General features: G+C 42.2%; 1 protein-coding gene across 8 annotated transcripts in view; it reads left to right on the top strand.

Annotated features, from left to right (window-relative positions):
* Positions 1–24,543, top strand: part of ACACA (acetyl-CoA carboxylase alpha) — a 338,844-nt gene that overhangs the window by 294,794 nt on the left and 19,507 nt on the right. For all 8 annotated transcript variants that reach the window (XM_053570250.1, XM_053570252.1, XM_053570251.1 and 5 more), the window contains 5 exons: positions 3,196–3,292; positions 6,620–6,716; positions 7,897–8,032; positions 15,187–15,364; positions 16,893–17,005. In XM_053570250.1, coding sequence (XP_053426225.1) covers positions 3,196–3,292; positions 6,620–6,716; positions 7,897–8,032; positions 15,187–15,364; positions 16,893–17,005 — 621 coding nt within the window. The remainder of the gene's footprint in view (positions 1–3,195; positions 3,293–6,619; positions 6,717–7,896; positions 8,033–15,186; positions 15,365–16,892; positions 17,006–24,543) is intronic.

The raw sequence follows: 24,543 nt of genomic DNA on the forward strand, positions 1-24,543 counted from the left end.
TTCTTAATCTATTTTTTTCAGTTTGTATGAGGAAGTATATGTTCTTTTTGCCTGTTTATTGCAACTATTCAAGGAAAAACTATATATAAAAGTAGAATGGGAGCAGCACCTGTGGCTCAGTGGCATGGGCCACATACACTCAGGGTGGCGGTTTGAACCCGGCCCAGGCCTGCTAAACAGCAGTGACAACTGCTCAACAAAAAAATAGCCAGGCCTTGTGGCAGACACATATAATCTCAGCTAATTGGGAGGCTGAGGCAAGAGAATCGCTTAAGCCCAAGAGTTGAAGGTTGCTGTGAGCTGTGACGGTACAGCACTCTACCGAGGGCGACATAGTGAGACTCTGTCTCAAAAAGCAAAAAAAGAGTAGAATGGATTGCAGAAGATATTTCATTAAATTTAAGAGCCATTGTGATTTTGCTGAGAGGCAGAGGTCTTTATAAGGAAGACTTAATAAACCTTTGTGGGTAGCCACTCTAAGCTAAGTGGGACTATAAAGCACTTCCATGTACATTATCTTATTTGGGCTTACTACCTCTCATAGATAAGGAGAGATAACCATTTTAGAAGCTCAGAGAAGCTGTGTGAGTTGTGCAAGGTCACACAGCTATTCCTTAGGAGCGGAGGCATCCATCATCTGAAGCCTCACCTTAGATATTATAGAAAAACATCAGAGGAATGTTGATTATAATTTATAATCTTACCTGTTGTCTACAATGCCTTTTCTTGTTAATCTTAATAAAATGAAATAGTTTTTCTTACATAGCCAGGAAAATCCACATAGTAATTGTCTCCCCACCTCTTATATTTATACTATGATTATGATAAGAACTGTGAGCCTAAGATGCCTATCAGCCTTAAAATCCAGGACTTTTCTGAGAAATGAATTTTACTTTTAGATTCAGAACAAGACTCAGTGGATGTTGTCCTGGGAAATATGAGGACCCATTTCAGCTGATTTCTAAGTTCTGTGTCTGGACTGGATATAATTTGCTCTTTGAAGATTATTAACCCCAACTACAATAATAGCCAGTGACTCCCCACTCCCCTAATCAACATATAAGGCAGGAGGGTTTTAAAAGAAGAAAACATTTAAATTATGAAATTAATTCTGTAGTTTCAAGTCATTGGTTTTTTTTTTGTTTGTTTTGTTTTTTTTGTAGAGACAGAGTTTCACTTTATAGCCCTCGGTAGAGTGCCGTGGCATCACACAGCTCACAGCAACCTCCAACTCCTGGGCTTCAGCGATTCTCTTGCCTTAGCCTCCCGAGTAGCTGGGACTACAGGTGCCCACCACAACACCCAGTTATTTTTTGGTTGCAGTTCAGCCGGGGCCGGGTTTGAACCCGCCACCCTCGGTATATGGGGCCGGCGCCTTTACCGACTGAGCCACAGGCGCCGCCCCTCAAGTCATTGTTTTTTTTTTTTTTTTTTTTTTTTGTAGAGACAGAGTCTCACTGTACCGCCCTTGGTAGAGTGCCGTGGCGTCACCCGGCTCACAGCAACCTCTAACTCCTGGGCTTACGCGATTCTCTTGCCTCAGCCTCCCGAGTAGCTGGGACTACAGGCGCCTGCCACAACGCCCGGCTATTTTTTTGTTGCAGTTTGGCCGGGGCTGGGCTTGAACCCGCCACCCTCGGCATATGGGGCCGGCGCCCTACCCGCTGAGCCACAGGTGCCGCCCAAGTCATTGTTTTTTAAATCATAAAATGATCTGAGCATTTAAAGTTAAAATTTAAATATTCTGATGGACCTAGAAAGTTGGTTTAGAACTTTCATCAAAATTTTAGCCCCTCGTACATGAGGTGAATGGAAGTATGTATGTACAGGTGGGCATTTTCCTGGCTATCATTAATGAAATCCACAGAACAAAATGAAATTTGAGATAAACTAACTTTTCTGTTTTTTGGACAATATTTTTTCATTGACTCCCTAGTAATTCATCCTGCTGTCTCTGTGCAGCTAACACTTACTCCCGAATCGAGTGACTTCAGATTTTAATTTAGTGGAAGCGTTAAAGAAAGCAGATGATTCCCTGTGATAAGTTAAAGCAGATATCTTCTAGGTGAAAAGTTAAAGTCATTTATTAGAGGAGATAGTGCTGTGATATTCTTCAAACTGACGCCCAACACGAGACCAGAATCTAAACGATCAGCTTTGGGCTCATGATAGAGAGATAATTTTAAAATGGATGATCACATTTTACACTGGGGCCATACAGGCAAAGAATGTAGAACACAGTAATTACAAGTTTAGTCTTGATAAAACACTCTCCATCCTGTTTAAGTCAGCAGAGGTTAGCTTGCTCGAATCTCTACTTTTAATTGGTTTTGGACGTGGGTTTTAGGGGGTGGAGGGCCATGTTCAAATTAGAAGAATCACTGAGAAACCATGAGCTGAGAGGGCAAACTAAGAAACAGTTGTTTGCAGAAGCTTTTATGGGGCTTTGGTCAAACATTCATACCTGTAGAACAGGTTTTTTTCTTAAACGTAAGATGTTGAAAAGTTGTGTCTTACCAGTGAAGGAAATTCCATCTGCGAGGGAGGTTAATGGTAGTAAGCGTGTGCATCTAACTATTTTATTTTTGCTTTCTGTCAATAGTATGTGGTCGTGGCCTTTCTTGTAGAAAGACTATACTTTGTCAGCTGTAAGTAAAGTAGATACATCTTATTGCTTTTCTAGAAGAGAAACTGAGTTCCTTCCTCACTCCATAAATTTGGGTATTCACCCGATCATTAAAATACTTACCATTTGGCTGTTTTCAGCTTTCCATTAAAAGAAAGTCAGTGGAATCAAACAAAATTGTAAGGCAAGTTTTAAAGTAGACATCTAAAAAAAGTCTTTAATGACTTAGCTGCCTTTTGACAAATGGTAGTGGTGTCTTGAAAAAAGCCAAGTTATTTATTTAAAAGCATGCAAACTCTCTCTGCTAGCTGAACCCCATCGTTTAACAATAAATGATGCTTTTGCTGATAAATGATTCTTTTTATGCAGACTAGCAAATGAAATAGGAGATGATGTCTGAAGGCAGATGAACACTCAGCTGCCTAATGCTTACATCTATTATAATATGGTTAAAAACTACAGACTCCCCCCAAAAATTCCCCAAACCAGCTTAAATTCGTCCGTTCCAGCGCATTATCAATGGATTGACCATCTTAATTCTCTTTGTTTTCTTTCTTTTCCTTCTATAGCCCATAAAGGTCAATGGTTGAGTGGATTTTTTGACTATGGCTCTTTCTCAGAGATTATGCAGCCCTGGGCACAGACTGTGGTGGTTGGTAGGGCCAGGTAAGAAGTCCTTTGTTTTGGAAGCTCTTTTTCTTTTTAACTAAAAAGGGGGGGAAGGGCCTGTGGCTATTATAGATTTTTACCAATAATGCTGTTTTTGTCTAAACTTTCTAAGAATGTTGGATTATAGCCATACCCAAGGCAGCATAACTGGAGTGCTAGTTCCCAGGGGTCATTTCCTATGTCACGCCAATGATGCATTTAATCTGAAGGCTGATTTTGACATTTCCTTTTTATAATGCTGCAAGAAAAACTCTTTAGGAGCTGTAAAGCCCAACTACAATAGCCACAACCCACCAATGAATTCCCATCCCCCCAAGGAGCATTTTCTCTCAGGAATAGGTGACAAGTGAATCTAAGACTCATCTGCTTCTCTGTGTAACCTGAGGGAAGTTCTGCATGGCACCAAGATTATTTAAGGAACAAATGTACTATTATTGGATTATAATCAGATTTCAATTGCAAAAAAATAAAGGTTACTTGAAACAGGAGTGAGTAAAATAAGCTGGAATAGGTTGCTGGGATACCCATATTTTTCAAGTGGGAAATTGAAGTTTCTATTAAATTTTAATACCCACTCTAAGAAGTGCTTCGCTCAACAGAGAGCTCTGTGCAAAATAATCTGTAGCATTCTCTATAACAAGCACCTGCCAAGGCTGATCTTAATCTAGTTCTGCACTGCAGAGACATGTTGCCGAGGGGCAGGCATCTGGAGCTCACCTTCCTTTGGGGGCAATCAGTTTTCCTTATCGTGGTGAAAAGTGGCACCTGTTCAAGATTCTCAAACATGCCATATTGGGTTGAGATTTAGATTCTAGCTTTGAAAATAATTCTAGGCTTTGTGGTTCTCTCAGTACAGCAGGTCAGTATGCCTCGTGCTGCTAGTGACAAGGAGCCATCAGACGGCAAATCCCACAGATAGGGTCTTCCACAGTCACTCTGAATAGGAGTCGGGGCTGGAGTCAGCTAAGACTGAAACTCAGAGACTAGCTGCCTATTTTCTTTCGAGAGTTTTGGGTCTTTTACCTCACCCCTGGCTTCTGGATCCCAGTGAGAGTTATTCTTTGTGCCTGGTAAAATTCCCACTGCAGAGGTGGAGCTGGGGGATGCAAACAAGATCCCTCCTAACCAAGACCATTGGCTTGTCAAGTAGCGTCCAACTTTTTTTGAGCATTTGTCTCTTACCTATTCTGCTTCAGTTTTCCTGCCTATGAAAAACATGACAGATCTTAAGCCTCACGAAGCCAAACCTTTGTTAATGTTTTTAGGGTCCCCCCATGGGAATTGAGGGAATGATACTTTACATTTATGATTAGGAGAATAAGGATTGCCCTGTGACCAAGATCACTCAGGCTTGGCTTTGGTTAGCTCTGCAATTGTTTACTGCAGCACTCATTCTCACTTCCTCCTTCCCTTCCTTCTGATGAGTTCTGGGCTTCTTACTCCAAACACATACACATGCTCACGAGTATATAAAACACAAATGGAGCTAGCTTCTTTCAAAAGCAATGGCATTTCAAGAAATAAATATAAATGTATTCCTCTGGGATTGTTACTGTAAGTGCTGCCAAAACTCATCTTTGGTATGTATGTTTGGAATATGTGTGCTATTGGCTGTAAATTGTCTTTTATTATTCCATGGCACCTTGTCCAGGGACACACTATAAAACAAGATGTAGCATCTTCATGTGCTAGCCTGATAAAATTTATATGAAGTATAATAGAAAACAGAAGTTGTTCTGAGCTGTTTTCAAGTTCAATAAATAACTGTAATACTCGGATAAAGATGTTCTTTATTAGGTCACATGGGCCCTAATATATAAGTTATAAGTTACCGATTTAGGGTGGCTTTTGCAATTACAAGTTTCCAGTTGGATTGTTAATCATTGTGAACAGAAATATTTCTAAACCCTCCTGTGTACCTCTTGCTCATTATCTAGTTGTCTAGAGGGCTTTTGATTCTGATTCAGTGCAAGCAAGTGACAGGGGGTGGGTGGTCTCCACTCAGGCCCCTGTCAGGCGTCTAGTGATGACAAGAATCCATTTCCAGTAGCCAATTTAACAACCAAAGGCCATCCTTCATGGAAAAGTTTGTTAAGGAGATACTGTGGGGAATGGGAGACGATAACCCATCCCAGCCCCAACCCCACAGAAGGCAATGGGGAAAGTGATGACTGAATCACATTTTCTTGAGTAAAGACTCACTCTCTACCTTGCATCTCCCTCCCTCTCTCCATCCTTCCCTCCCTCCCTCTCCCCCTCCCACTTTCTCTCTTTTCCACATGGAGTATAAATGCAGAGGCTTTGAGCTCCTAAAATATTTTTTTTAGATTAACATGAGATTAAATACATACTTCCAATATGGATTTTTTCACCAAGATTACTACTAAAAATTATCCCTGCCTCCTTGCTCTTCTCTAGTAAGGGAAAAAGTTAAGGGCTTGTTTATCCACTTCCCTAACTTTGGCACATATTTTTCATCTTCCTAATAACACACCTACCCACTTCCCATCCACATGCCCAATGGTGAGACCTACTGTATCCTCAGATTGTATCTGGAACTATGTTACTAATATTTCATAGAAAACTACAGCCCTATTCTAGCAAACTGAGCATTCATTAAAAGTTACTGGAAGTTGGGCGGCGCCTGTGGCTCAGTCGGTAAGGCGCCGGGCCCCATATACCGAGGGTGGCGGGTTCAAACCCGGCCCCGGCCAAACTGCAACCAAAAAATAGCCGGGCGTTGTGGCGGGCGCCTGTAGTCCCAGCTACTCGGGAGGCTGAGGCAAGAGAATCGCTTAAGCCCAGGAGTTGGAGGTTGCTGTGAGCTGTGTGAGGCCACGGCACTCTACCGAGGGCCATAAAGTGAGACTCTGTCTCTACAAAAAAAAAAAAAAAAAGTTACTGGAAGTTTCATGTTCCTACTACATTTCAGACCATTTCCCCCTATCTTCACCGAAGAGAATGAAACTAAGAAATTTCATTTGGCAGCCACAGAAGTAAGGGTATGTGTGTGAGCTAGGCTGCTGAGTGTAAATGCAGAGGCTCCCTCACTACAGCCCTTGGTTTAAATTTATCCTATGTTGGAGCATTTCAAAATAGGGGAGTGATCCTGAGGGTGGTTTCCCACCATATTTACAGAGTAAATACCAAATCCAGAGAGTCTCCTGTTTAACTCCTAGAAGAGTCAAATTCCTCCCTGCTTTCCTGTGTTTGTTTCTAGCTCCCCCCCCCCCCCGCCCCATGTTCTGATGTGGCATTGGAAAATAAATGACTGGCTATAATGTTGACATACATTGAGTTCTTATATGGCTCATTTTTTATCAGGCTAGGAGGAATACCTGTGGGAGTTGTTGCCGTAGAAACCCGAACGGTAGAACTAAGTATCCCAGCTGATCCTGCAAACCTGGATTCTGAAGCCAAGGTAGGTCACCTCGAGTACACCGTGTGCCTGTGTGTGGAGCTTGTTTCCCTTCCTCAGTGCCTGCAGATCTATCAGGAGGATTATAAACCATCGGTTTTAGAGGGAAGGGTACCAGCAGCCTGGAATGATTTCAGCCATCATGTACTCACTGTTAAGATGACTAGATGGGGGTGGTGCCTGTGGCTCAGTGAGTAGGGCGCCGGCCCCATATACCAAGGGTGGTGGGTTCAAACCCAGCCCTGGCTGAACTGCAACCGAAAAATAGCCGGGCGTTGTGGCAGGTGCCTGTAGTCCCAGCTACTCGGGAAGCTGAGGCAGGAGAATCGCTGAAGCCCAAGAGCTAGAGGTTGCTGTGAGTCCTGTGACATCATGGCACTCTGCTGAAGGCAATAAAGTGAGACTCTGTCTCTACAAAAAAAAAAAAAAAGATGACTAGATGGACTACAAGCTAAATTTTGCCAGAAATTAAATAGGTCTTTACAGTGGTCTTGTCAATGCTAGAGAACAGTCTACTTTTGCTGGGAGGTGTCTTATAGAAAGGCAGCTGAGATAATGCTGAGGGCTGTTTGGTCCTCTATTCTCTGAGCATGCACATGGAAAAGCTACAGCTAGAATTAAGAATGAAGTCTGCCCTAACGCCAAGTGTGGACACCACAGTCCATTTTTTGTACAAGGGTGGATTCATTTTCATATCCTGACACCATCCACCATCCAGAGGCCAGGGTGGAGGCTACGGAGCAGTGTCACATCAAGGGCCTGTTGATTAATCACAGTTCAGAAAAAGCTGTGCTAAGCACAGCAGTGAAAGGACTTGGGGACTGTACCATTGACCAGCTTTGAGGAGCCACGTAATGGAGCCATTTGAAGTTGCCTTTGAGAAGCCTAGAACAAGATTCTTAGGTCTTTGTTTTTCCATAAGAAGCAGTTATGTTTTCTTACTTTGACTAAACAGTTGTGGTGTAATCAGGACTTGAAAAGAAGAGCATTTAACAAGGGCAGAGATCCAGGATCTCCTTTCTTCTTTTTTATTCCAAAGATGATCTTGATGAACAACAGTTTTTATTTCTTAGTTTGATTTTGAGTTTTCAGTTTTTGATCAGAAAAATCTTATTTAGCTTAAAGAGATTTTTCCCTCAGACCATGTCATTAATCACATCTATCTCTTTGGCTTTCCCAATAGATAATCCAGCAGGCCGGCCAGGTCTGGTTCCCAGACTCTGCATTTAAGACCTTCCAGGCTATCAAGGACTTCAACCGGGAAGGGCTGCCCCTGATGGTCTTTGCCAACTGGAGAGGCTTCTCTGGTGGGATGAAAGGTGACTTACCTGGTTGTGGGCTGCAGGGCACCCTATGGTGAAGAAAGAGGGTTTAGGTTTGGTAGGGCCCATGGGTGTCATCATGCTAGGCTTTTGGGGGATTATGCTTCTTTCAGCTATCTCCTGAGTTCCAGTTGGAATGGAAAAATACAGTGTGTTTCATACTTCTACACAAAATTTCCTAATGATCTCCTAGTGTGATCTGTTCTTGTGGATTTAGGTTTCCTAGGTAGATGGTGGAGCATTCTGATGTTCCTGGGGAAATGTGATTGTGCTTGTCTCTGTCCCCCCTTTTCTGGTCATATTTTTTTCTGATGTTACTCTTAATTTTCTACAGTGACCAAGACAGATACTGAAATTAACATTAGAGGCTTTTCTTTGTGGCAGTTTGTGATATTTTTTTTTTATTATCCACTAACAGCCCTGGGCCTGTGGCTCCAGCATTCACGTATTAGACATTATTTTTTTTTTTTTAAAAGTGTGTACTTTTTATTTTATTTTTATTTTTTTTTGCAGTTTTTGGCCAGGGCTGGGTTTCAACCCGCCACCTCTGGCATATGGGGCCGGCGCCCTACCCTTTGAGCCACAGGCGCCGCCCATATTAGATATTATTATACAGGCTCGACTCCATGGTCTGGGAGTTGCTCAGTGATTAGGCAGCCAGTACCGCCCCTTACTGAGAATCTGTGTGCAGAGCTACTGTGGATAGTGGAAGGAGAGCCCAAGGAAACAGACTGGGTACCTACGGTAGCGAAGCTCTCTTTGCAGTGGCCAGAGATTCGTGACCATGCTAAGGCCAGAGACTACAACCCTAGAAGGTGTGAGAGTGTACTGATAAACGTAAACTTCATTCATCTGGGGAGAACTCACGATTCTGAAGAAGTAGAATGAGGTAGGGGAGTGGAAGGAGGGAGGTGCTGATACTGTTGGAATAAATAAAATGATTAGAGAATGCTATGGACATAAAGAATGTGAAACAATGAATTCTCAGTAGGGTAGCTAGAACTAGCTTAGGGCAGGAGTACCCCTCACCTCTGAGGGAGGAAACCTTGGGGAAGCTATCCTTTTACAGGTGGTTAGTGAGAGGTGTTTAAAATAAGTTGCAAACAATTTTCCCTTACCTGGCTAGGAAAAGTCCTGTAGGGCCAGGCCTCCCTGGAAAAAATGTGGAGTAGGTCAGTGTTTTTTTTTCTTAGTTGAAAAGTTCTACTTTGGGCTGGACACCTGTAGCTCAGTGGCTAGGGTGCCTGCCACATACACTGGAGCTGGCAGGTTCGAACCCGGCCTGGGCCTGCCAAACAACAATGACAACTACAACAAAAAAAAATAGCCAGACGCTGTGGCGGGCACCTGTTCCCAGCTACTTGGGAGGCTGAGGCAAGAGAATCGCGTAAGCCCAAGAGTTTGAGGTTGCTATGAGCTGTGACGCCACGGAACTCTACCGAGGGTGACATAGTAAGACTCTGTCTCAAAAAAAAAAAAAAAGAAAGAAAAGTTCTACTTTGCCTATATTTGATGAAGAACTACTACATTTTATACTTTTCTTGTGGGAGACTTGGAATATACATCCTAATTAATGTTTGTATACTTTTTTAGACTGTCAAGATGAATTATTTTTTTACTAAGATAATGAATCAGTGGAAATGTCATGAGAAAATCAGAGTATAGGTTAAACACAATCCTACCCATTTTTATTGAGTTCCACGTGTAGGGAACTATGTTGGCCACCTCAGAAGAAACCAAAAAAAGGGGCAGAAACAGGCATTGTCTCAAGAACACAAGAAAAATGTTTTGAGCAGACTGATGGAACTATAATGTATAAACAAAATGCCAGGGTGTTCAAAACAGGATGATACATATCAAAGCTGGTGACATTTATACACATGAGGATCTCTCAGCGTTTCATTTCACTTACTCTCAAATTCTTTGGCTATAATATTTATGTTAAGAGAATGCAATGCCTTAGTTACTTCTCTGTTGCAGGGTTGCTGTGGGGGGTGAGGGGAGGGAGCGTTCGTCACTGACAAGGCACCTTTCCTGATACTGCCTACGAGTGATTCATCCTGGCTATTTTATCTTTACTGGAGCTCAGTGTTCAAAAGTTTCCTTAGTGTCACTTCCAGGAAAAGCTTCAATCCTGCTACATAATTTGGCTCAGGCCCACATTGGCTGCTGGCCCTATAACAGTAAGAACAATTAAGATTCATTCAGCTCTTCTCACCAGAAACTGTGCTAACCATTTTGTATGTATTATGTTATCTTACATAAATACACAGGTAACTGTACGGGCAAGGTTATATTATTATTCTCATTTTACATAAATAAGGCTTAGGTTAAGTAAATTTCCCAGGATCATTCAGCTAGAAAGTGGCAGAACTGGGAGAGGAAGGTAGATCTGACTCCCTATAGCAGAGTTGGGTGATTTTAGAGCTTTGGACCAGAGAGACATCCATCTCCTAGAATATCCCAAGAATGGAACATCGAGGCTCCTAAAAGAGTTATTATCTACCTATTTCCCCTCTGCTTTGGGACACCCTTGGTTATTGTGAAAAGAAATTTCAAGAGCTCACAAATGAGTTTTGTTTTTTTTTAAATTGTGGCAAAATATGCATGATATTCATTATTTTAACCAATTACAAGTATACAGTTTAGCGGCATTAAATTCACTCACAGGGTTGTGGAGCTATCACTACTATCTATACCCAGAACTTTTTCATCATCCCAGACATAAACTCTGTGCCCCTGAAGTAGTAACTTCCCGTTCCCTCCCTCCCACCGCCCTTGGTCAGAAATGAGTTACTGACCTGACATAGACCAGGACCAGTTCTGTCTTCTGAATTTTGGTGCTGAAGCATTCTTTTACACATCGCATAAGACAAATAAGCTTTGGGGAAAATAGAGATGCCTATGGAAGTAGGAGGGGAGGGAATAGCACCTTTTACATTTACATACAGGTCAGAATGTTTCCTACATATTATCTCATGTAAGGGGACCTAAACTGAGAGCCTCTTGTCATTCTCCACATCCCTTGGGGAGATGTTTGCAGTTTTGGTTTCAATACTGGCTGGGGATTATGCAGGGAGGGAAAATAAACAATTATGCCATCCCTCAGTGCACACAAACACACAGCCAGGAGCCGACTGCACTGTGGGTAAAATGACTCCAAAATTGTGTGTAATGAGTAGGAAAAGATTAGAGACAGCTCTTGCTATGCTGAAAATTGACATTAGTGGAGGGGAAAAAAAAAAAAACTCTTTACTAGTCGGCCTAGGAGGTCTAATTCGAGCAGTAAAAATATAAAAAAATAAATAAAAGCATGTCAAGATGGTATTGGTGCTTTTTTTCCAATGAGCTCTATCTGGCCGGAAGGCTATTCAGCATAATGCAAAATTAAATTATAAAAACTGGCTGAATATTTAGATGGAAGAGCCGTTTGGAAGCAGTTTATTTAGACGAACCCGGCAATGACCCACAACAGGGAGATATCAAGCGTGAAATTTACTAGAAATTAGCACCAGGGTCCCAGCCTCAGCATGAATAGCTTGATAGGATGCAAATCCCAGTGATATTAAGCTGCCTCACTGCTGGTGCTACAGGGTTACTCTCAGTTGGCTTTTCATGTTATACTTATTATTTTTGCTTGGGACAGGTTATAAATAACAATAAAAAAAACATTTATTGAAAACTTTAACTAGAATGAAAGTCTATTTTAAAGTCTGATTACTTGGATGTTGCAATATGGTGTCAGCTGGCCATAATGAACTCATGAGAGGAATCGTGTATATGCAGTTTGTGTATTCCTAATGTTTACCTTCAGCTTCTAACAGATGATCTTGCCCAAGCCAGTAAGATCTCTGTCAGTTGTGAGAGAGTGGGACACTGTGGAAACACTCAGCCACACTGCGCCCTTGTTCAGTACATGTGGCTGCCGTGCTTTATCCCTGTTGTGTAACAATGAAGGCCCAAGGCGGGGTTGGTAACCATGCTGCAACGGCCATGTGTGATGTGCTTTGCCCAGACTGCTAGAAAACTCCAAGCTCCCGCCTCTTCTGTAAAGAACCTATCAGTATTTTCCATTCCCAGTTGCATTTCTCAGGGCCTGAGAATTGACAGTCAGCATATGCAAAACTTTAAAATTCCCTAGACTGATTTCTAGCCTAAACCCTGGGGGATCCCTCCTCCCCTGCTGTTCTTGGCTGTGCTTTTGCTGTATCTGTTAAATAGGAAGGGATTTCAGACAGTTGTATGTCAGACTATTGCCAAGTGTTTCAACCTGCCTTTCAAAACATGTGGCTTGGACAGCTGCGATTCAGCACGAGCATGTTGAGGGCAGAGTTTATTTGCATGTTCATTTATATTTTATTAGCCTGCTTTTGGGGCGTTTTCATGGTTGGGTTATGGGTCTGTTGGTGTTCCAGGTTAAACAGAGGCATTGTTTTGTTCTCAAGTATGTCATCTTTAATGAAGCCTGATGCCGCCCCACCTTTTTTTTCTCATAGTCTTAGGGCCTAAAGATATCTGTTTGGCTATCACATATGCTAATAGTGTCATCAGTACAATTTCTGACATTTCTGAACATAGAGGAAATTCAGACAACATTGAGGAATATTTAGTCATTTATTCAAGTCTCTTTTCTGGTTTTTATTTTACTCTGCTATTTTATTGGATGGTAGAAAGCAGATTGCCTCAGCCTCATGCTCTCTTTCCTGGCAATAAGAACTATGAGTTAAGAGTGAGATAATAGAACTTGTACTTTAGAGTCAGAAAGAGCTGGACTTGAGTCTTGTCTCTGCCGTGTCCTCTTATTTAACTAAGCCTCAGTTTACTTCCCTGTAACTTGGATATATGAATGAGATGATGCCCTGATGATAAAGTGATTGATATGTGTGTGTATGTGTAATCACATTCTCCAGTACATAGTAAGCTAGCCCTGATGATGAAAAAGAGAAACCAAAGCCCATTTTGCAAAAGTAAAAAATGCACACTCACTGGTTGTCATTCCAAACTATTTGAATATACCATGAGATCAAGGGCTTTTTAAAATTAAACGGAATGAAAATACATTACAAACAAAGTCTCCCCCTTCTTTTTTGGCAGCTTGATCTGTTAATCATAAATAGCACAAAGATAGATTTGGATGTAGCTATGTCTTTAACAAAAAAGAAGTAAGCGAAAAGGCTGGAAACTTTATGTTCACTTACCTCTACTTTTTTTTTTTCTTTTTACCATAGAATGACTTTTTGTTCTGTCTTTCGTTGTTTTATTTTCTCCTTTTATCGATGTTTTCCATTTCTTCTCTAAGCATGATACCATTGAGGACCACTCTTCTCAGTTACTTGTTCTGAGACTGTACTCTTGGCAACACTGAAAAATGTACTGCTAATTACACAATTATTTTATTATGTAGCACTGGTTGAAATATCCACTAAAGAATTAATCTAGTTAAAATAATTTGAACTGAGCAATTATTTTCATAACCACAGAATTAGCGTAAAGCGCTTAAAGTCCTTTATTCTCTGCTCTTCATACAGCAGTTGTGTAATTAGCAGTAAATTTTTTTGGTCTTTGCTTTCCTCCCAAAGGAATAAATGTCTTTGCCCTGATCGTATATACAGAGTGTATAACCATACACATTCCACTTAGAGTAGGGAGTGTTTCCTTGGGCAGCTTGGAATTTCTGAAGTCCTCACAGATAAGCTAGTTGGGGCAATGGAGGCTGTGCTTAAGTGAAGTGCTAACTGATGGTTTGTAGATAGAGCCATTTTTACTTTGGAGAAGATGGCAGTTTAATTTGCCAAGAACTACAATGAAAGCAATTTCTATTTGGTTTGCTCTTAACTTTCTGAAAAATGCTTCTTTGCCTTGGATTTCCAGAATTGATTTATTCCAAATTGAGATCCTCTTTTTGATAAGAAGGTTCGAACTCAGTTGAACCTGTTATTTGGCATTTAGAAAGGATCCATTGTGGCTCCACTGAAGTACTCATTAAACATCTGGACTCATGGGCGGCGCCTGTGGCTCAGTGAGTTGGGCGCCAGCCCCGTATGCCGAGGGTGGTGGGTTCAAGCCCAGCCCCGGCCAAACTGCAACAAAAAAATAGCCGGGCGTTGTGGCGGGCGCCTGTAGTCCCAGCTGCTCGGGAGGCTGAGGCAAGAGAATCGCGTAAGCCCAAGAGTTAGAGGTTGCTGTGAGCCGTGTGACGCCACGGCACTCTACCCGAGGGCGGTACAGTGAGACTCTGTCTCTACAAAAAAAAAATAAAAATAAAAAAAAAACATCTGGACTCATAAACCTAAAACTTTAGCAATGTTTAGATTTCAGAGAGCTGAGAAATGGGAAGAAGTCCATAAAAACTTGGGGAATAAATAACTGATCCAGCTTACCAAGGACTCACTTTATTTACACACCAGGATCCTTTTCTTGGTCTGGTGTTGGTCTGGTGGAGATTATAAAGAATGATTTTGTGTGATATTTCCTTCATTTATAAAAATTTTCCCTCATTGATACCGTATAAAAATGAAACTTAAAGAATTTTTTTTCTTTCTATTCATTCATTCATTCAGCAAATATTTATTGAGCACCAGCTATGTTCAGGCACTGGGCAGCACAATGGGAACACAAAGATGAAAGATAGTTTTTGAAGATAAAATTTAGGAAGGATCCATTCTATTAGCTGCACATTCTAAGAGCTCATCTCATGCTAAGTATGAGAGGAACTGAAAATGAGAATAGTTCCTTCCTTCAAAAAACTTAGTGTGTGGGAGAGATCACATATTGACATGAGAAATAGTGTTTGCAGAGCAAGTATGAATTAATGCAGTGAAACCTGAGCACAGAAGTTCAGGAAGGATATAAAGTGGAAATGCAATCTGGAAGCCTTACACACTGTATCTTGTGGAAGTGCATTTCTCTATTGCTGTCTTGTGCTTTTGAAAAATTCACTGGAGTCTTGAGTGGGACACAGGTGGAGATTCCAATCTCTTTAGTCATCGAGGTGGCCAGACAGGACCTCTGGCCATGAGCAGCCTCCCCATAAAGGCATAGTGTGCCATACAGAGGTTGTTTTCTGTGTGTACATGATGTGAACTGTGTTTGGAAGCACTGCTTTAAAAAAGATAAATTTTATGTTTTCTAATTTGTCTCATTCTCCATAGATATGTATGACCAAGTGCTGAAGTTTGGTGCTTACATCGTGGACGGCTTGAGGGAGTGCTCCCAGCCTGTGATGGTTTACATCCCTCCCCAGGCCGAGCTGCGAGGTGGCTCCTGGGTTGTGATCGACTCCACAATCAATCCCCGGCACATGGAGATGTATGCTGACCGAGAAAGCAGGTAGTGTGCCTACTGTGTATTCACTCACTGCCTTTAAGGACCCTCCAGCTGTTGGCTTCCTCCTGGAGACCATTATAACCAAGAGAACTTTATTTGAATTTGCCTATTCCCAAAGGACTCCAAGATCAGAAGAATATGCTTGCTAAACAGTATCTGCTTGCATGAGAGGGAAACCAGGCTATAGTCAGGCTTTCTGGGTATAATCTCCCATCCCATATTCTTTTACCAAGAAGTCCTCTCTTCCAGGCACCTAAACTGAGACTCTCACCTCCTATTTGTTGTTCAGACACATCTATTCACTATTTCTTTCTTAGGTATGTGGCAGAGGGAAGTTAAAGTGAATTTAAGTGGAAAGACTGAATTGTCAGACGGGAGTTCGAAGTTTTTAACCCAGTTCTGCCACTGACTAGCAAGAAACATGGAGCAGTCCTCACTCTCCCTGGGTTGTGGGGTGTCTGTAGAATGAAGTAGATGGTCACTAAGGTACACCACAGCACCTGCATTGCAAATCCCTGTGTCCGTCATTTTATTGAAACACTCACTTCTCCCCCACCCCCCAAAATTAGCTTTTTACGTCACAAACTGCTTAGGAGAGTATGGTGGCTTTACCGTCAAATCACTAGGCTAGCATTCTATACTCAAGTGGCTATTATGTTTTTTTAAGCCCTAAGCTGGGCCTGGATCTGATATCAGATCAGAGACAATTCCTCTTTAGCCTTTGGAACCAGGCTGCTGGTTTCAAATCCAGCTCTGCTACTTGCTACATTTGGGAAATCTCTTAACTTCCTTTGACTTAGTTTTCTCATCTGTAATATGGGGGCCATAATAACAGTACCTTACCTCATAGCAGATGTAGACTGGACTAGGGTTGTTGTGGTTTATATGTAAGTTCTGAGAACAGTGCCATGTACATAGTAAACATTAGCTATAATTTTTTTTTAATAGAAAAGTGTTTGTTTTCTTAAAGGGGTTTAGAGCAAAGAACATCATTAGTATGCACTTGAGTAACCCTGAGACCTTGTACTTTGCTCATTTCTATAGCAGTGGGCAGAATGTTTTACCTCCTACTTGGCACAGCCTAGTATGTCTGATCAGAGTCCTGCCAGCAGGCTGACAGCTGTGGTACAGACCGTCAGCATCCGCCCCTCATTAGACAGCCTGAGTGCTGGAGTTTCCCTGCCACTGTGCCTACGGTATCTTTTTTTTCCCCCTAGAAAATAATGTGATTCCTGTTACCCTTATCAGCTATAGGTGGTGGAATCTGTATTCTTCTCCCTCTGAGATGGAAGTTGACTGGTGTGGTAATGAGAATTATTTTAATTGCTTTTTTGCCAGGACTTTCTCAGACCTCGCTTAGATACTTCTCTGGTGCCTGCTTTTCTCCCTGGGGTGATTTTTATAAACCATGGGTGGGCAAAACCATAATGAAGCTATTTCCTGGTCCACAAATTGTAACTGGCCTCATTCTGTTGTCTCCTTCCTTTAAAGTGCCTCTATTTCTTTTTCGTTTTCTTTCTTTCTGATCCAGGGCATCAGTTCTGGAGCCAGAAGGGACAGTAGAAATCAAATTCCGCAGAAAGGATCTAGTGAAAACCATGCGTCGGGTGGACCCAGTCTACATCCGCTTGGCTGAGCGATTGGGTATGTCTGCTTATTCTCCTGGCAAATCAATGAGCCATTCAGCTGATTTGTAATGAGTGCATTCATAGGCCAGGGGAGGAGGCACTGAAGCATTTGATCAAATTCATGATAATCTTTATTTACTGTCCTCTGTATGGTAAGAACCCTGGTAGAATGAAATAGTGTGTGTTATAGTAGGGAAAGTGGGTCCTAAAAAAATCAAAAGTCACCTGATTTTTTTTCCTAATATTTCCTTATAATACAAATAGCCCATCTTTCTAGATGTCCTTGTAGAGAATGATTAGCTGGAGTTGCTATTGGGGGACTGGCTAATCAGGCAGAGAGTATGCTACACTTAAATATATCCTGTTTCTGCCTGCATCGCTAGGCAGCCTGCCTCATTTCTAAGGCATGTGAGAGTCTGTGTCAAGGGATAGAAAAGCTGGAGTCCCTATCCAGGCAACGTTCCGGGTCATTCTGAGCTAGAGAAATGGAAGTAAAGATTGTGCACTGTGTGCTTCCAAACAGTGGCTGTGGCAGCAATAGCCCTGGGAGCATTTGCGCTTTATGCTTCCAGCCATTACTCTGTTGCTCATTTGTTTTCAGAGCTTTTGGAAGGCACTCGTGATATGAACATAGGACTAAATTGTGGGAGCCCTGTATTGAGTCCAGAGTGTGAATGAGTCCAGAGTGTGAATGAGTTGCAGCTTCTTTTAAAACACTGATTTTCTGCCCAAGTCTCCCATTGAGCTCCTTGCTATGTTAGTAAAGATAATTGCTTGAGGTTTTTTTGTTGGTTAGTTGGTTTTGCTTTTGTTTGTCTAAAAGAAACAGCTTTTTTTTTTTTTTTTTTGAGAAAGAGTCTTACTCTATCGCCCTGGGTTGAGTACTATGGCATCATAGTAGTTCACAGCAACCTCACACTCTCGGAATCAAGTGATTGTCCTGCCTCAGCCTCCTGAGTAGCTGGGACTATAGGCATGCGCCACCACACCTGGCTAGTTTTTCTATTTTGGGTAGAAACAAGGTCTCACTTTTACCCAGGCTGGTCTTGAACTTCTGAGTTCAGGCAATCCACTCGCCTTGGCCTTCCAGAGTGCTAGGATTACAGGTGTGAGCCACCTTGCCAGGCCAAGAGATTGTCTTTAAAAGATAGTGAAACTCATTCTTAAATAATATAGTGATTGGTTTTATATGGTTTGGAACTTTGTTTATTCTGTTTGGGGTTTATTGAATTTTTTTCAATCCAAAGGTTTATAGTCTGAATAAAATTTGGAAATTTTGAAAAAAAAAAAAAAATAGTGAAACTCAGCGAATGGAAGGAGTAAAAAAGAGAGGTTCTCGCTCATTTATGTTCTAAATAATTGTTGTAGTTAGTAAAGTACCATTTGTGGAGACTATCTCCTCACCGTCTAGAGACAAAAGAAACTTGAGTGTTTGCCTTCGCCGTGGAGACCTTCATCCAGGTGATTGAAACTGGAGTCAGGTTGCTGCCAAACGTACTGCTTGGGTTGCAGAAAACCCTGTTTGTGTCCCATCGTTTGCCATTGGGCAGCAGCACCAATAACTCTAACCCACCACAGCCTGATCCTTTTATACATACATACATACGACAAGAAATTGGCAAAGTTGTTTCTAAAATGTGTTGCCACCCAGAATTATTGAGGTGGTTTTTCTTCTCTTTCTTTTCCAAACAGGATAATTACTTCTGACCAACCTCATACACTTTAATTAAAGTAACTGTAGCTCAAGAGCAAGTTACTTACAACTGTACACAGAGAGAGCTCTAAAAGCTTCAGCCACTGATAAGCATCTCCGTTAGATGGCTCATAATTGCTCCCAGCATCCAGCAATCCTTGCTGCTGTTTTTACCACTAATTTCGTAGGGAGGCAGCAACACCGCAATTGTAGGACACAGTGAATTGCATGATTTTCTTTTGGCTTCCTTTTTTTTCTTTTTTCCTTTTATTCTTTTTACATTACTTTTTTTATTTTTATTTTTTCTTTTTTGCTGGTTTTCTTTCTGGCCAATTTAAAATTTGTCAAAGTCGGTCTTCTTCTGGATCACTGCCCTTTGATATTTCGCGCACTCCATTTGCCACAAACAAGCCGCAGGGCCGCAGTTCATGCTGACTCTAGCAGAAGCAGAGAGAGCTCCATTTATCTTACACTGCCTGCTGAATTCCTGCTCATTAACTGGGGGTTCACTGCCTCTTTTTAACCCCCCAATGGCTGTTATCATCTCTTCAGAGCAACTGGGTGGTAGGAAGAAGGATCCTCTCCACATCTGTTTGTAGAACTGGACGACGAGGGGTGTGGGGCCGAGGCTTCTTTCTCTTCAAGGAAAGTGATATGGCTTCTACCTTCACCCAGCACCTTTTAACTTTTAAAGCACACAAAAGGGAGAGGGAGGAGATCCCCAAGTGATGGCCATTTAATCATTTGTTACAAATCATCTCATTATCAATTTCCCATCTACAGTGTAGAAAACCATATTTATTTAACCTTGACCAAATTGGCACTCAAGAAGGAATTCTTAGTCTGCTAAATGTGAGGCAGGCTCTGGTCCTGGGCAGCTTGGGAACATGAGCAGTGGATTTGGAATAACTATGTACAAGTCTTGGATAGGTTGTTTGCAGGTAAATTGTTCGACTTCTCCAAATGTTAGTGTGCTCAGTAAAAAACAAACAAACCCAGAAGTAGTCCTGTCTTTCAGGTGTTTGTGGACTTCAGGGAGATCCGATACACTAGACACACCTCTGACACAACAGATGGGCCTGGATATGTGGTGCGTACTATGAGCCCAGTTCCTCTGGGGTTCGTGGTGATCTTGGCTCCTTTCACAATGCCTAGAATCAAAGATTGCCGAAGTCCTTTTCACAAAGTCAGTGAAAATGACCCCCTATTCCAGATTAGGAAATTGAAGCAAAAAAGAAGAGTTAAATGAATCATCCAAGATACAAAATAAATAAACGTACATCAGAGCCCAGAATGGAAAACTTGTTCCCTATGTTCTACTTTTCTCCAGGATTTCCTCAGGTTTTTTACCACAGCTGAATACTGAGCCTGATCTAAATTAAACATGGATTCTTTCCCTTTGTAATCTAAAGCCAATTCCACTGAGAAAATCTGATTTAGGAGAAAGCCTGGAGGAGTGGAAGCTATCTTGTGTTCCTGATCTCATCCTAAATCGGCCTCTGTACTGGGGAGCGTGCTCACAGAGCTCTGTAAGGGGTCCTCACACTTTTTAAACAGGGGGCCAGTTCACTGTCCCTCAGACTGTTGGAGGGCAGGACTATAGTTTAAAAAAAACTATGAACAAATTGCTATGCACACTGCACATATCTTATTTTGAAGTAAAAAAACAAAACGGGAACAAATACAATTACACCGCCTCATGTGGCCCGCGGGCCGTAGTTTGAGGACCCCTGTGCCTTAGACAAACCAGTGCACAATGGAATGGTTAGGTTCAAAAACATAGTGACTATTTGTTCTCTCAGGATAATGAGTAATACTTAATTTCTGAGCAGCTAATTCCATCTCCTGGAATTTTTATTTTAAAAAAGTGACCTTTTGTCATTTTATATGCTTAGTTGGTATAGGAAAGTGATGAATTACCTTTTCTTGTCACCCTAAGTTGACAGTTTACAGGTTTGTGTTTATAATAGAAACTTGAAAATAGTACATATATTGATTCTTGTTTGTTTGTTTCTTTTTTTTTTTTTTTTTTTTTGAGACAGCGCCTCAAGCTGTTACCCTGGGTAGAGTGCTGTGGCTTCACAGCTCACAGCAACCTCCAACTCTTGGGCTCAAGCGATTCTCCTGCCTCTGCTTCCCAAGTAGCTGGGACTTCAGGTGCCCGCCACAATGCCCGGCTATTTTTTGGTTGCAGCCGTCGTTGTTTGGTTGGGCCCAGGCTGGATTCGAACCCGCCAGCTCAGGTGTATATGGCTGGTGCCTTAGCCGCTTGAGCCATAGGCGCCAGCCTACATTGATTCTTGATTGATGTGAAGGGAAGAATTATATGAGAAAGAAAAGTAGATGAAGCCCAGATGCCAAAGTCTTGCTGACCCCAGATTTTCAGAACTGGGGCTTGGTGGAGTTCTTGAGGGGAGAATTATGTCCTCCACTTTGGGTGCTGTACAGAAATTAAATTCCTTCTCTGGAAGTAGAACTGCAGCCCTCACAGGCCTGTGTATAGCTCTCTGACATCCTCCTGCCTCACTGAGCCAGCAGCAGGGAGCGTGGCTGTGGAGCGGGACGGCCTTTCTTGCCTGGTCTCTTGATCCTGAGGTCCTCTCCTGGATCCTTACCCTTCTCTTGTGTTCAGACAGGAATGACAAATCAATTTAGATGGAGAAAGAACTATCCAGCGCTATGAATCAATTGTAAGTTCCCCCACTGACCCTCTCAGTACAGAGAGCACCTGGGCAAAGGAGCCGGTTAGGGGAAATTATTTTCAGTTGTGGTCCCAGGCAGCACAGTGGCTGTACCTACATGGGGCACATCCTGACCACATGAACATGGTTGCTGGCCCTTCCAGACCTGCCAGCATCCTCCATGCCGTCTGCCCAGAGTGCTCCAGATACAGGTGGAGTACTTTGGTGGGGGAGGATATATTCATTTGTAAAAATCTTTAGGAATGCCTTCCTCCCGCCTTTGGGTTAAGGGATTCAAGAGTGTTAAGCTGCTTTTCTGGCAGCAGTGATCAAAATATCTCAGCTATGTTTTCCCATTTCCTGTGTCCATCTGCAAGATGATGTAAACTGAAAAGAGCCAGAGTTGCTTGTTTGAGACAGAAAGTGGTGTCCTTGCCTGGAAAGTGGAGAGTAGTAGGAAAGAAAGCAGTTCCAAGACTCATACCTAGAAGTGGCCTCTCAACCTCTCACCTGTTGTACAGAGAGCGTCCTCACTGGCACTGTGGCCACTGTGTGTCCTCTGTGGTAAGGAAGCTGATGAGAAACAACACAAGGTTTTCTATCATGAAGGGAGATAAGGGATTGCATGAAAATTCAGAAGCCATCTGGCTTGATGCACCTTAGTGCATTAGTGACAGCATTTTCTGGGAGGGAGAAGGGGTCATTTTAGTCTGATCCATTAATCTGATTATATTTATAAAAACACCTGGGCTTGTCTTCTCTGAGGAAACAGTGATTCACAGTCCTATTAGGCCAGAGTGACCCGGCAGGCATTTTGTTAGAGTGAACCCAAGAGAAAACTGTCATCAGAGTATGTCTGAGACACCCTCTTACCCCCTTGGTCTCAACTGACCAAGGCCCTTGTATCCTGACCTGCCAGATTTAGGGAGAGAAAATTAGGAAAGGAAAAGAGAGACTGCAGAGGCACATCTTGATGAGAAGTTAGAGAATTCTGTGCTGTGTCCTGGCTCTCTTACATGGATGTGTTTGCATGGGATCACAGGCACAGGGCTGAAGGGGGAGTAATATATTTTTTTATTTCTATTTGGAAACTGCTGAGTTTACAATAATGACTTTAAAAAATATGAACAGCAGAGCCCTAACACTATTGCAAGGAACGCTAGGGTTAAACATCCCCTGAGAGGATTGCTGTTAAAATCAATATGCAAATGTACTCGTACTTAGGTATGGCCCCCTTTGAAGGAAAGCAGATATATGAAAATGGGATTTTAAAAAAACTAGATACATTGGGAGAAATTATTCCCATTACAAAAGGATTATTTGCTTTACCAAAGGATTCACTGCAGGGTTCCTTATAAAATAGCTCCCTTAAGGCATTTAAAACAGGATCTGATTTACGCAGTTTTTCCAGAATGCTTTTGTGTAAAGGAAGGCACACCTGTTATGGATATAGAAATAGTTTTGCAGAATTTTTTTTCACCCTATCTTACTATCTTTATAGAGAAATTTCTTTCAACATGGAAAATGTGATTACATAGATCTTTTAAACAGCTACTTATGTTTGTACTTCTGAATCTTAATAAGATTCCAGTCTTTTTTATGCTGATTTTTCAGTCTCAAGGTTGAAGTATGGATGTATGTTTTAATATCTGAGATATTCAGGAGCTTTCTGGGGAGGGTGGTGTAGTTCTTATCTCTAGCATCATAAGTAGCAAACCAATCAAAGCAAATTGCTTTCTTAAGAAGAGGAAGATGGGCCCATAAAAGTTAAAATTGGGTTTAAATTTACGTAGGCTTCATAAAAGTATAACTTTAAAAAGTTAAGAATAATTTTAGAGAACACTCTAATGTCACATTATTTTATAAAATCTTTCTCCTACTTAGGATTGATTATTATTATATAAACAAGAAACTGAGCTCAGAAAAGGAAGGTGATTTTTGCAAGGTCACTTAGTACCCTTGGCTGCATAGAGAAGTTTTGTCCACTAGTCTAGTTTTTATTCCAACTTTGAAGATCTCCTCTTCGTCACATCCTGCTTCTAGGGTGTGGTCTGCTCATGCCTAGGCGTAGGCGTAGCTGGGGGAAGGGAGAAAATCACCTCCTGCAGGAACCAGCCTTTTCCCCTGGGAGTTTCTCCGTAGCTTTGACCCCACGGAGGAGAGATGTGGCTTGTGATTGTATCCTTACTCCAGGGAACACCTGATGGGCCATTGTGCTGTTGGGTATCTGTGGGGCAATTTAAAAGGTTTTAAGGAGGGCGGCGCCTGTGGCTCAGTCGGTAAGGCGCCCGCCCCATATACCGAGGGTGGCGGGTTCAAACCCGGCCCCGGCCAAACTGCAACCAAAAAATAGCCGGGCGTTGTGGCGGGCGCCTATAGTCCCAGCTACTCGGGAGGCTGAGGCAAGAGAATCGCTTAAGCCCAGGAGTTGGAGGTTGCTGTGAGCTGTGTGAGGCCACGGCACTCTACGGAGGGCCATAAAGTGAGACTCTGTCTCTACCAAAAAAAAAAAAAAAAAAAGGTTTTAAGGAGCACGAAGTCTTAACCAGCCAGTGGTGGGGACCCTGCAGCCTCAAGGCCACATGTGGGCCTCCAGATTCCCAGTGCGGCTCCTCAGCTGAATTCAAATTCCATAGAACAAATCCTTTTAATAAAGGGATTTATTCTGTGAAGTTTGGATTTGGTCTAAAGGCTATACTCTGGTGGCTTCTGTAGCTCAAGCGGCTAAGGTACCTTGAGCTACAGGCGCCACCCACATACACCAGAGCTGATGGTTTCGAATCCAGCCTGGGCCTGCCAAACAATGACAACTACTACCAAAAAATGGCTGGGCATTGTGGTGGGTGCCTGTAATCCCAGCTACTTGGGAGGCTGAGGCAAGAGAATCTCTTGAGCCCAGGAGTTGGAGGTTGCTGTGAGCTGTGATGCCACAGCGCCCTACCCAGGGTGGCAGCTTGAGGCTCTGTCTCAACAACAAAAAAGGCTATACCCAAAGATCCGGAAGGCCAGATGATAGCTCTCCACATTGCCTAGCTTGTGACCTTGGGCAAATTACTGAACAATTTTATGCCTCAGTTTCTGTAAGATAGTGATCTTTTAGGGCTGTTGCAAGAATTAAATAAGATGAAGTCTGGGTACAGTGGTTATACCTGTAATCTTAGCATTGGAGAGGCTAAGATC

This window comes from Nycticebus coucang, chromosome 18 (genome assembly GCF_027406575.1).
Source record: "Nycticebus coucang isolate mNycCou1 chromosome 18, mNycCou1.pri, whole genome shotgun sequence".
Lineage (NCBI taxonomy): Eukaryota > Metazoa > Chordata > Mammalia > Primates > Lorisidae > Nycticebus > Nycticebus coucang.